General features: G+C 37.2%; 2 protein-coding genes across 2 annotated transcripts; both read right to left on the bottom strand.

Moving 5' to 3' along the window:
- Positions 1 to 8518: 8518 nt before the first annotated feature.
- On the bottom strand, positions 8519 to 11314 carry LOC135461512 (uncharacterized). Its single transcript, XM_064738650.1, has 4 exons — positions 10733 to 11314; positions 9995 to 10186; positions 9433 to 9612; positions 8519 to 9133 (listed from the first exon to the last, which is right to left on the bottom strand). Exons 1-4 carry the CDS (start codon positions 11204 to 11206, stop codon positions 8519 to 8521), a joined length of 1461 nt encoding a protein of 486 aa, XP_064594720.1. The 5' UTR covers positions 11207 to 11314.
- A 4-nt stretch (positions 11315 to 11318) lies between these two features.
- On the bottom strand, positions 11319 to 12796 carry LOC135461503 (uncharacterized). Its single transcript, XM_064738637.1, has 3 exons — positions 12431 to 12796; positions 11466 to 11751; positions 11319 to 11328 (listed from the first exon to the last, which is right to left on the bottom strand). Exons 1-3 carry the CDS (start codon positions 12726 to 12728, stop codon positions 11319 to 11321), a joined length of 594 nt encoding a protein of 197 aa, XP_064594707.1. The 5' UTR covers positions 12729 to 12796.
- Between the last annotated feature and the right edge of the window lie 1066 nt (positions 12797 to 13862).

Raw genomic sequence — 13862 nt, 5'->3', positions numbered from 1 at the left:
AAACTGAATGTTCCGAAATTCATATTTAAATCAAAGAGCCTGTTTTATTTTCCAAATCACAACACTTAAATCATTCCCTTGTGTCAAAATCAGAATTTATTTTGGAAAACAATATGACGGGCATACAGACGAGAAAATGACAGACACACAGATTGGAACGGTAAAGTTGGGTGACCCCGAGGACCTTCAGGTACGGACAATGAAGGCTGAATCCGGAAACCAGTTATATAAGCTTGTCAGAAACCGGCTTGGCAAATAACCAGTTGTCTATGGGGCAGAAAATTACAACATTCTTTTTCAAAACTTAATTTAATCTATGTTTCCTTCCAAAGCACATACAGTGTATATGTAAATTGAAATTTCCACAAAGAGTTCTTTTGACGGGACAGCTTATATAACCAGCAGTTGTTCAGAATAAAACATTTACAGATCAGTTAATTGAAGATATAATAGTATATTATCGTGGTATTGGTTAAGTTGGATAGTGGTTAAGCTTCCATGAAATTCATTGGCAGTACGGATGTACATAATAAATTTGTACTGGTGTAGAAATATCCATAAGACTGGAGGAGATATGCGGCGGTAGTATTTGATAGTATCTTTCATTCTGAACAACTCGTGACGTACCCCACCTACCCGGAACCATACAGGAGGGTTGTACCTTCATCCTGGAGTACAAACCCCCTGTACGTCACATGGTAGGTCTGGTAACACACCTCCCGGATCAGGCCTCTGGCTGGCCCCAGACGCTGGACCTGAAGGTTGATACCCTCCCCCGGGACAAGCACGGCCGCAAACCTGAGGCCCTCTGTGGCCACCCCAACAAACTCTGGGGTCTGGTCCGGGCCCATCTTCATTGTCCATTTTTGGTGTTTTTTTGAAATGCGAATCATTTCAAGAAATATACTGATCATTTGTCTGATTGCCAGAAATGTGGTCGACACAGGTCCAATCAAAATCTCACGATATCGTTGTTCACCTTTCGGTTTTCCCTGCAAAAAAGTGGCACGCAGCTGTCTGAGTCAGACAAAATTAAAACTTGGCACTTTTGTGCAGTTAGAGATCCATATAAACCAACAGGGCGCACTCATTATAAGTTTAAGTTTTTATTATATGTTCTAAATATATCTACAAGTTGCTGTTGTGCTTTTCCAACATATTTTAAATTTCTTTTTATAACGCTTACATGTTTGACGAAAATTTCTCCATCGATGTTGGGCTTGCCTTTTGCAACCAGAGCTCTGCTCAAGCAGTTCCCGAACACATCGTCATCCGGAAGTAATCCTTTTGCGTGATAAATATGAGTCATTATAACATACATATAACACACTTCATGATTTAAACTGTAACCACGAAACAGAAATCTTACCACCATAGCAAAATTAAGAAATTTATTGCAATCTTTTAGTCAATACTGAGTCTTTTTTTCTATAACTTTCCTTACGTATATTTGAATTTACGAACTGGGAAAAAGACATAAATGATACTTACTGTCAATGGGCTTTGGCATTGTTGTCAGTATATCGGGCGTGGCGCATTTGACTACAACAAAGAAATATCAAACTAAAACATGCTTTGACCTGCACGGTCATTTATTGTTGACACTGAGTTTATACAGCAGTGTAGTTTATACACAAATTGGGGTAACATTTAATTACACCGCTATCACAATTCTCAATAAACAACGGTATAATAGCGATCATTCACTTTATCCAAAATTCCTGAAACTCACCTTTATGACGCTTATTTCTATAACACCTGTTCAAACCATTGCTTCTGATGGTGCTCGGTCTCCCTGATAACAAGAATTAAACGTTGTCTTAGGTTTTTTAAAATTCTACGATTTTTAAATACAAAAGGCAATAAATACTTAGAAAGTAAGTTGAGCTAGAGACATTGATTCAATAAAGCATTTTTCCAATAAACGTACGGGCGAAGCTAAACATAACTGTATGGTACTTACTCATGGATTTTCCCCAAATCCAGAACAAAAATATGGTCAGAACCACCGCCATGTGTTGAATGTAGGCTATGAATAAAAGAAAACTCATCACTACATTTGGGTGATTGCGATAGCTTTATAAAATGAAGTGGGAGTAACTCCACTTACACACGATAGACTCATTTCTACACACATATTTATATGGATTCAGAGTGAAGCCAGTGTGACTGACAAGTTTGCTTACTCAATAAATTAGGGGACTACATCAGCAGGGCAAACACAGGATAAGTAACCAGGAGCTCCATTCTTACAAGCCAAGACTATTCCCAAACTCAGACAAAATGAACGAGTCCACAAAAAATTATACAATACTTTTGTAATATTTGTTATGTATATAATGTAAAATATATTGTATGTAAATATGTTTACGCCTACACAGCTTCGCTTCGCTTGTCTACACTGTATATGGCCATATGTAGATCACCAGGACAATGAGGCCTTTTGCCATGAGTTGTGCCAGCTACCTTATGAGGTCCCCTGGTTTTAAGCAACTTAAATCTTCCCAGTTTTACCACATTAAGTTAGATACAGCAATGAGATAAACAAAAGACAATTTCTTCCAAAATCAAGAACTCAGGACATATTTCATAATCTTAGCGACTAAGCAGTAAATTTGCTTTAATAATTACTTCTGGTACTGTGTTAAAATATTCGCGAACTTTTTAACAACATCCAAATCACATCCAAACAATGCAAATTATAGCAGCAGAGACAACCACCAATGCCTGGAGCATGTTGAAAGATCGCCATTCCAAGGACACATACAAACAGACATACATGTAAATCTACAATACGAGTTGTGAATCTTTGTCCCAGATTAGAAGAAAAACAGAATCTACATGCACATATATTTATTGTCTTATTTAAATGAATATGCGTCATATTGGTTATTAGTTGATCGCCTGTGGGGAGAAGATTTAATTTGTAACTGGTGATTTACCTCCTGGTGGGTGGTTTATCCAGCCACAAAGGACAGGCTTCCACCAAGGCGGTTTCGTCTGCGGAAGTCCGATCAGTCGCCGGAACTTCCCTATCACACTTTCCAGTGTCGTCGGCTCCCTACATCTGCGATAAAACAGACCGGTTAATATTAAGTATACACCTGTTCATGCTACCATCTGATAACATGCTCACGTGAAAAAATAACGGGTATTATAAGATGCATAATTCTAAGGTGTGATTCTGTTGTCTGAATGCTACCATAAAAGACAACATAAGGTAACAATAGGCATAGGCTAGATGATGTTTTTCACCGCTGGTTATGCCTTAATTTACAATAAACATCCGATGATGGTTGTCTTAAAACGTTTAAAGTTGATACTTACTCTTTCTTAAAGCCATCTAGCGACACAAGGTGCTCACTGTTCAAACACAAAAGTAGAACAGTGACTACTAGCAGAGGTAACACGTTCATTTTCACAAATGAAAGCATCACTCGATGGTTTCTATGTAACTAGTCCTTGCCAACGACTATGACGTCATCCAGTTTTGAGCTTGTGATTCACGTAAAGTAACTATGACGTCATTCCTTTTGTTCAATGTTTTCGAAGAAACGTTGTATTGTTTACGTAACTTTTTCTATGTGAGGGATTGTGACGTTATTAAGGACATACCATGAACAAATTCACGTTAGTATACAAGTTCATAACAAACGTCATTTAATTAGGTCTAAAGTAGGAAGGACAGAATGTATTTACCATAAAGTCTGAAAATGGTACCAGCCACGATCGGTCTGTGTGATAGCGTCGATCTGTGTGATAACGTATTCGTTATCTATTTGGTTGACAAGATTAAATAGACTGTTGTCCTGAGATAATATCATTTTTTCCACAAACGACATCGGTGTTACGTGTTAGAGAAAAAGATCCCAGCGTGCAGACGAAATTGGTCAGTGGCCTGCGGATCGAACAATGGCAGAAACAAATGCCACAACAATTTGATTGTGTAATAAGGTCATTTTTTTTAAATGACAAATTTATTAAGAATCTAGTAACAGAAAAAAAAATGCAAATGAATTTAGCATTGTAAAACTTGGAAATGATATGAAGTTAAAATCCGCAAAGGTGGGGTCTAAAAATTTCTTTCACCCAAACCACGTCTTGCCTTCCTGGGAGAAAATTTTGGAATGGCCGCAACGGAGTCACGTTGCCTTCTATATATTAATATGAACCCTGCCATGTGAAGATCACAAGCGATGGTGCGCAGAGGTTATCAGAACTCAGTCAACTCACTCCAAGAAGGGGAGATCACTCCCACAGCGAAGACCACTTTTCCAAAGGGAGCGCTCATCTAGAACATTATGAAACGATAATTTGTCCACACATAAAAATCATTATAGCCTGTCTATGATTTGTATTTCTCACACTGCTCGGGCTTCCAGCACCATTTGAGACTGAGTTTATCATGTTTTTAGTGTTTAACGTTGTCCACTTATATATGACGACCGTAAGGCTTATAGAAGCCTGTGGTCACTTTCAAGACTTCGTAAATCATTTTTTCGTACTTTTTCTCGTTAGTGACGTCGCCGTATGGCACTATAAGCTAGACGACGCCCTTTACTAATATTGACGACAAATGTCACTTTTGTGAAAGTGGAGGAAACCATCGGCCTTCGACCGAGGGCCACTTTTCACAAACTTCATAAATCATTTTTTCTAGTAAATGACGTCGCCTTATGCATGGCATTATAACCCAGACAATGTCTTTTACGAAAAAGTTACAAGAAATATGACTTAAGAAGTGTTTTATTGATTTAACGACATATATATCTCAGATATAGTAGAGGTCGAACTCACATCTTAGCCCATAAAAGCTCATCTGACGCTGTGTAGATGAAAAGATCTTATAGTTTTTAACACTTGATGTGTGATTTTAGGAGTAACGCGTAAAGTCACGTTTGTTTACTACAGGGTGACTTCAAGCGTCTACACCTTTAATGGAAGTTATCTGCCATGAAGGCCCAGGTGCGGCTTTTCTGCAAGGCGGGTCCATGGATGAATTATAAAGATGTATGTAATATTGAGGCTGTTTATTGCTCTTGCATAACGAAGTACGCTTTTTAGCGGAAATGGTATGGATATTTTCTCTACATTCACGGATCTGTAAATTTCTCCAAGATTGTATAAGTAATTCTACGGGACTCAGTAAAGACTAACAAGGGCCAGACTTTTCGTTTTTCTTTCATCCCATCAGCAGAAGTACTGGACACCTGGTCCACCTGTTAATTAAGCCTCCTGGTCCCGTTGCTTCATTTTAATGTTATTGTATATTAAATGTGATAACAACATAGCATTTTGAGTAATTCTAGACCAGTGACGTCTAATAAATTGCCATCAACATCACTGCATTTTTTTTAACCTATTTCTGCTTATGCATTTAAGTAAACAGTTAGAATAAAACGCCAACTCACCTAAATTGAAAAAGAGACCGTATTTCACCGGTTATGTGTGACCATTTGCCAAGTATCATAGTGTCGTCGCTGTTCTGGATTTTACTCTCTAAGCTGTACATCTTCTACCGTATTCTAATCATAAAACCGGCCGTCGTCAAAGAAATGGAATTATTACTGAGTACAGTGTTAAGTACCAAATCAAGTAAAAAGATAAAATTAACCTACCAAACCATTGTTAACTCTCTCATAACTTAGGATAATCATATATACGGTATTATTAAAGTTTCCACCCAAACAGGAGATCTCTTAAGTGAACCATATCTTGTACCATGCCTTGCATTAGGATCAGCAGTACAAGCAGGTAAGTTGTAATTATGAGAAATACTGTATTTCACTTAAAGTTTAGTATTTTTTAAGTTCTGACACATTTTGCTGAACTCTGATTGATTCATCCACATTATAATTAAAGGCCACTCAAAAACTTTATTTTTGGTAAAGTTTCATTCAGAAAAACTTCTTTCATCTCATGCTGTACAAAAGTCTCATTTTAAGGCATTTATGCACTTACATAACAATCTTTAGGTGAAATACGGTAGTTATATCATTGAGATAACCACCTCTATAAAAGGCTTTGGGTGTGTATCAATGATTCACTCCATTATATGTGTATCATAAAACTGCACAGAAAAGAACAATAAGAGTTAAGTTACAAAATCCTCTGACATGATTTTTATTTTCTTTCATATTTGAGATAATTTAAAACAATTGAATTGTATACAAAATAACATCATATTGTCACTGCCAAGGTAATCCTCTACACTAAGACAATGTGCTACAGTTTATTCACATTTATTCATACCTCATAGTTTTCATAACAAAGAGACCACTTTAAAGAGATACCCATCACACACTGGTTAATTTGGGAGAGATGTACATGTATACAGCTTTGATTTGACACGCATGTATATTTACATCAGGGCATCAGAACAAAATGTTAATAAACAATTTAATTACGGCCCAGGAAAACTTAAACATACCAGGATGTTCATCCAACCCCAATTTGGCATTTCAACACAAAACTACATAAAATAAACGTGTACAATGTTGAAGTGTTAGGTACCTAGAACCTCTTGTATGCATGTCTATGTAAAACCAAAAAAAAACAACAAAAACCAAAAAAATGTGGATGCAGTTCACTTGCCCTTTGTCTGTGTTGATTTCAGAGGAAAACGACACATACTACTACCTCTATAGGTGGGTTGGCAAACTCACAATCTTTCAGAATATTTCATCGCTCTTCATAAGAAAATACCCTATAATAAAAATAGCTATATTAATAGCGTCTGACCAGCTAAATCATGCTGCAGATATATCTGACCAGTGGATTCTGATTCCGCAAACAGGGATTGAATTTAATTACCAAGATGACTAAAAGATCCACATGCAAGGATACATGTACATGGTAATCTGAACATATACATGTATGAATGAGAGCTCATTAGCCATACAGAACGGATAACTAACTTATTCCCATAATCATGTATGACCTATCCCACACGATGATTGGGGAAATGCTAATATGCATATACATACATGTACAATGTACAAAAACATCATAGCAGTAGTACGTGTGACGCAGCTAAAGTACACTAAACAGAACGAGAGACAAGAACAAAAATGAGCAATAGCATGAACTAAGATACACACCAATGTGCACTAGGTTATTATAATCACAACATAAACTGTAGCAAGACCTCAAAAGATAGTTTAGCAAAGCTTAAGTACATTTTATACATGCTGGATAGGTTTTTTCTCTGAACAGTTTGTTTTAAGGTTATCAATGTTGTACACACAAAAAAAATCAAGGGGTATCATAACATATCCCAGCAACTTCTACATGTTACAGAATTTGTCAGTTATGGACCAAACCATGGATTAGTGTGACGCAGATTCAAAACACAAGTCCTTATTCTTATCTTACAAATTAACTAGCTATAGAATTAAGGTTTCAAATCTGTGCATGACATTTTCATCTACATTATACATATTTCAAACTCAATTCAAAGTCTTAGTTATCGTAATGGATGAATTGTGCTATATATATATATATATATATATATATATATATATATATATATGCCTCCCTGATTTAAATATTTGCTTTGGTGATACAAAATACTACAGGAAACAGAACACTTTACTTGGATTAAATGTGCTTTTCTTACATAATGACAAAGAGTCACCCTTTCCTCCTGCAATGTGTACTAAATGTAGGCTGTATTAAAGCATGTGGATAATAAACATAATTCATAAAATGTGGGTTGTTCCAAGAAGTCAGCTAAGTAGAACAGGTTGTCAACGAAGAAATCTAGGGCTCATTCCACTAAGCCAATTTTGACTTAAATCACAAGGTAAAATTTGATTCAAATGCTTTTCCAAACTGAAAACACCTCAAGATGAATGTATCGCAATATGAAAGTTCTTAGGCAATAAACTATGCAGCATATTGAAAATTTTGAATTGTGACTTAAACCAAAAATTTGTTCTGTGGAATTGGCTCCAGAGTGTTATATCAACATGTGAACAGAGGCAGATAATAAAAAGTCACGAGGAAGCATAGAATTCAGACATGATTGTGGTGAACCAAGAAAATAGCTGAAATATACTATCATAGCCCAAAAAGGCTGGGGTCCAGGGGCCACCTAGGCCCCGGAAGCTAGAAAAATCTGCGTGGCTGAAAATGGATTCTGGGACGTTTTTGGCTATTAAAATCAAACTAGAATCCTGTAAAATATGAAGAAAACCAACACTGTTTTCTGACTTACAGATTTTCCCATCTGCTTTGTCCCCACAGAACTCTAATCTTCTGGACAGAGAGAAGAATGCATTTTTGTACCAAAGCCAAAATTTAATACATGTAACAGATTTTTTCTGGTTCAGACATTGTTAGTAGTGTACAGGTCATTTTCAGCATTTTCAGTCAAATGTTTAGATTGGCATGTTAGGGCACAGAATACAACTGTGCAGTTTTTCATTCAATGGCACCATGGTGTTCCACTCTGGCTTTCTTGGCTGCCTTTTGACACAACTCCTTGGCTTTCCTTTTTGTCAAAGTGCTCTGTGCCCTAATGTCCAGCTGTTTCTGTTTTTTCTGTGGCAACTGATTTCTTCTCTTCAAGAATGGCCTTATACTGGCTGAATGATCGCTTGACATTCCTCACAAGAGTGTGATAAACCTTATCATGGAGATGGTCCCTCTTCTTGAAATACTCCACAGCAGATTTACCAGAAGCTTTCAAACCATATTTTATGTTTTGTATGGCTTGGTAGGTTTCAATGTTGAGTCTCCCAGATTTGGCATCAATGACGTCATTCATTACATTGAAGGAAGATTCAACCTGGGGTCCATGGAAACAGGACAGAACAGCCTTAGCCATCTTGGACAGGCACAGATATTTCAGACATATCTCTTCTTTCCCCCACCACTCATCAATACGAGACCCTTCTGGGAAATCAGGATGTTGATCTGTCTGGTATTTTCTGATATTTAACTCATAAAGTTCCTCTTCTGTCTCTGTCAGGACATTAGGCGCCAGTTCTGGTAACTTCTGGAGCAAAGAAAGAGTAAGTGTGTGACCACTTGCATGAGGGTGAAGGGCAGAAACAGTCTTCAAAAACTTGTTACTTAGTGCTAATTTCTTCTGCAGGGTATCCCCACAGGCGATGTAGGCTTCCTTGACCTGAAATGACAATCAAACATAAGTCTTTCCAAAAAATTCAAATGGTTTCTTTTTCAGATTATATCAGACTTCAGCTGTAAAATTCAGAGGCAAAGGCATACAGAAAATATGTCCAAAATGCTTTGAATATTTGATGTAAAATTAGCATTTTGTAAACACACATAGATTAATAGTAGTTTGCAATAAATCTAATGATTTATGCTTAACAGATTTGGACATTTTGACAAAGAAAGAATGAGATGAATCTTTACACCACTTTTGTGGTAGCTTTCCTTCACCTGTTTTAGAAATGAAGTAACCATGTAGGTCGGTGTTGAAGGACTCTGGATCAGTTTCAGTGCTTTACTTCCCATGAACATCTGCTTCGGTTTCATAATAGCTTGCTTCAGATCCAGCTTCTTCAATTGAGCTCCGGTTGATGCTGTGTTGATGACTTCTGCTTTGACATAACATCCTAGGAAGTCCTTAAACAGCTTTAACTGTTAAATTAATAAAACAAATATTAAAATCTCAAATTAGTCTCATGCATATTTTTTCAAGCTTTTGAAGTAACTCCTGAATGGGAGCAGCTGTGAAAAACAACACATTTTACTCATATCACTCCATCCTGGAATTATGACATTATCACAGTTACTAGTTTAATGGTTTCAAGCCAATAAAATCAACACTGAATTGTTCCGTTAATAAGAAAATTAGCACTGGCTTAAATGACATATGTTCAATATCCCATTTAAATTGACTTTTTGCCATGTGAAATATATGCAACAATTTACTTTCAGTTCACCATACATATATTCTTAGACATTTTCTTATATCCACCTTCTATAATCATTTTTGTGGACAATGTAGAGTGTACAGTACCTGTGATTCATGAAGTTGGTGGATGAGTGGCTCTTTCATCTCCAACAGTAGTACAAAGTGTTTGAGGAGAGGGAAGACTGAACAGTACAAGCCCATCACCATTTTTGTCTGTTTTCTCTGTGTAAAAATCTGTGTGACGATGCGGTCTTTCCTCTCCCTGCCTTCCTTTGTAAATTTTTTTTGACCAAGTTCCTAGCAAATTCCACCAGAAATGTAAGTAACTATTAATACCAGGTAAAATATCATTTCAGAAAAAATAACATGCATTGTCAGACTGATTACAGCAGGCTGGAAATCAAGATACATGGCCTGCAACACTTGATAACAATTATGGTAAAGCTCTATGGTAATGCTTATACAAAAAATGCTGTAGTTATAAACCTTACAGGTATTCAGTATAAAATTATTAATTTACTGACATATAAATATATCTGACTTATTATGTCAATATACAGCACAGTAATAAATGTATCTTACCAGTCAATGTCCATTGAGAGCCCATCTTTAGTCAACATCAAACAGCAAAACTCCATGGATACACTGTACATACAATGAACCAAAGTGCAAAATTAAACAAAACACTGGAACAGGGTTAGAACTTCAAACTCATGCCACGCAAAGAACAACAACAGAAGAATACAAATGCTGAAAGAACGTCATGCTTAATTCATAAAGGAAAATTAATAACATTGGCAAACAACAGGTCAAATTAATGTCAATATATGTATTAAAGTCTACCTTGTGTATTTCCCGTATCCGTTCCTTGGATGCTTCAGATACGTTTAATCTTTTGTAGATTTCTACCACTGTCGGCAGATGTTGTCTGTGTTCCTCTTTCATCAACATGGGGAAATAGAAAACAGTTGATGCATCAAACAGCCGATTGGTGTCCACAGTCACATCATACACAGACAACCACCTGTGGCTGAAAAACCTCTGTGGTATACTGTACTTTATTCCCAGAATTTCACACATTTCCTGGTACATCTCCCTCAAATCAGGAGACCACTTCATGTCATTGAACAAATCATTCAACAGCTGTTCTAAGAACCAGTCAAAGGGCTTACAGAATGCCTTTGCGGCATTGTGGATATGGTGGCAAATGTCACCATCAACATCCAACAGGTGCCCAGCTTTTTTCTCCCGAATGTGAGTTTCCAGTCCTGACTTTGATCCCCTCATAACATTACAAGAATCCATGAGTATGGACATAAGATTACTCCAGGGCACTTCATTGGTTTCAAACAAGGTCACTATTTTCTGATAGAGAGACTCACTTGTAACTTTGATGCAGGTCAGAGAGGCAAAATGTTGCACAACTACCTTATTTAAATCTGGACTGAAGTAACTTGCAAGAACTATGAGAACTTTTTGGTAGTTTGAACTCGTGCTTTCATCGATGTTTAGTGAGAAGTGAACGGACCTCAGGTTTTCCAACAGTTTGTCCTCAAACATTTTTCCAACACCAAACCTGATTTTGTAGGAAGCAGTTGTGCGTGACATTTCTAGATGTTCCAGTGCCCTTTTATCGTGAGATAAGGTTTTCGCCAACTGAATAAGATTAGGAACAATGGCAAATGATAAGGAATATTCAGCCGTGAATGCCAAAAGCATTGCTTCTTGATTGACGATTCTGTCCTCTAATGGTGTGGCAATTTCAGCAGAAGCTCCTTCAGGGGCCTTTGCAGCAGCAGCTTTAAACATTGGGTGTATACCATAAGGAGCCTTGGAATCTGTTGACTTTTGTCCAAAAGCAGCTACAACAAACCAAAATGAGAGTGATTATCAAGTTAGTCCTTTAAATTAATATACCAAGTAGGTTTCAAAACAGGACTCGAGCTTCTGCACTGTGGTTTACAAAATGCTAAAAGCACAACCTTTAATTTGTATACAATTAATATAGGCTATGTGTTGCCATTAATGCATTATTTGCTTAATATAATTTGGTAGCATCCCTCTGTCAAATGCAAACAAAAATCACTTAGTATGCTAGTTGGTGGCAATGTCATTATTTTAATTTATTTTTGACGAACATGTGTTTATTTCAATTTTTATATAGGCCTATCTTTTTAAGCCTTGATCAATTTATTTATTTTAATATTTAGCAAACTCTAACAGTCTAATGGGTAAATTAAATAAATGCCTAATAATCTCATCTGTCTTCATATAATGCCGTATGAACCATAGCGAGTTATCAACTGATATTTAACGGAAAGTTCAAAAAGCTGACCAACAAGCAGAAGGTAAGAGCGGGGAGTTACCTCCCTTACTCCCTCATCTCTGCACTGGTGGAACTGGTAAAGAAATAACGGTCCGTGGGCGCTCTACGTCACTCCATTCATTCAAGTCCGCCTCTATTGTCCGACTACAATGGGCTTACTGGAGGACCCCTAAACCTTACTCCACCCTGAATGTTGATAAGGGAACAGAACTTACCAGATAGACTGTAGTTAGACCACCGTAATTTCAGGTTATCTCTGTGAATTTTCTGGCCGATGTGCTGTGCTAGCGCCTTCCATCCGCAACCCCCATAATGCACATCTTTGTGGCACAACTCGCAGAAAGCCAAACCGGCGGATGTTATCTTCCTCGTGAATTTTCCCACGTATTCCCCTTTGACCTTCCGTTCAAGCCAATCCCACCTCCAGATGTTTTTCAACCCCATGTCCACTGTACGCGCATCAAAATCTTTATCTGATACTTTATCCACGATACTCCGAGACGTTGCCGCCATTTTTGACCAGGCTGGCTCTGCTTCTGCCGTCGAATAATGGTATCTTGTTCCCGATTGGTTGAAACAGTTCGGCTTAATGAAACACACGATCTGACTAGACAATAGACTCCATTCAGATAACATTATAACTTCCGGCAATGCCAGATTTCGGTAGCCATGCATCGGCAAATTGACAGAATCTTCGACTTTATTTTGAGGAAATAAATCGGAACTTTACAAAATGTTACTACACAGAAAAAAAAACGGAAAACAGGTAAATTAATCGAAACTGAACAAAGAAAAAGCGGAATTCCGCTAAAAAGCGAATAAAAATCATGTCTGAGAATTACGGGTTACAAGGTTACACACGTAGCCAGGAAGCAGAACTATAGGTAAGGCTTTGCTGTACATCTGTACCTCTGCCTTTAACACAACATATGTAGTCCAGCATGACTTACAAGTAGATGTCACTATACAAAAGACAGACCTCTCAACCTAAAATGTTCCCAAGGAGTGAGATTGAGTTACTATCCCAGCCATTTAGGCGAGGGTCCAGGGACCGCCTAGGCCCCTGGAAGCTCTGGGGTTCTAGATTGCCGGAGATCCATTCTAGCTCATTTCCGGAGAATAAAACTGCAAATCATTAGACAATGTTAACTTACGGTTTTCACAATATCTTCTATTTTTACATAAGAATAACCATCATATTTATCAGCAAATATGGACTGCTTTTGATATTATTCTCTCCTTAAGACAATAAACTGGAAGTCCAAGAGTGAACTTACTGTAGGCCCTATTACAATGTGGAATTGTTAGGAAACTTTCCGTATTTTACTTCGTTTTGGATCTCGTTTTAGGCGCTTTGATGCAAATCTATACAGATTTTGTGGGAAAAATCAATACTAATAACCAACACCATTTGTCAGATTGGAAACTGTATTTCCCTGAAATTATTCAAATTGTGGAAACAATCCAAACACACAACAAACCGAAGATAATGTACAATGCATGACGTGATCTAAATACCGTGGAGTGGCTTCATAAAATATTTATGAAAATATAATCAGATTAGTCACTTTGTAATTAGCCAGTAGTCTGCAACAATTTACACTAGCTAGACCGCATTGTGACTGTTTATAACCTTATAAGGTGACG

This window comes from Liolophura sinensis, chromosome 1 (assembly GCF_032854445.1).
Source record: "Liolophura sinensis isolate JHLJ2023 chromosome 1, CUHK_Ljap_v2, whole genome shotgun sequence".
Classification (NCBI taxonomy): Eukaryota; Metazoa; Mollusca; class Polyplacophora; order Chitonida; family Chitonidae; genus Liolophura; species Liolophura sinensis.
The sequence above is the reverse complement of the archived record's forward strand: the minus strand, read 5'-3'. Positions and strand labels throughout refer to the sequence as shown.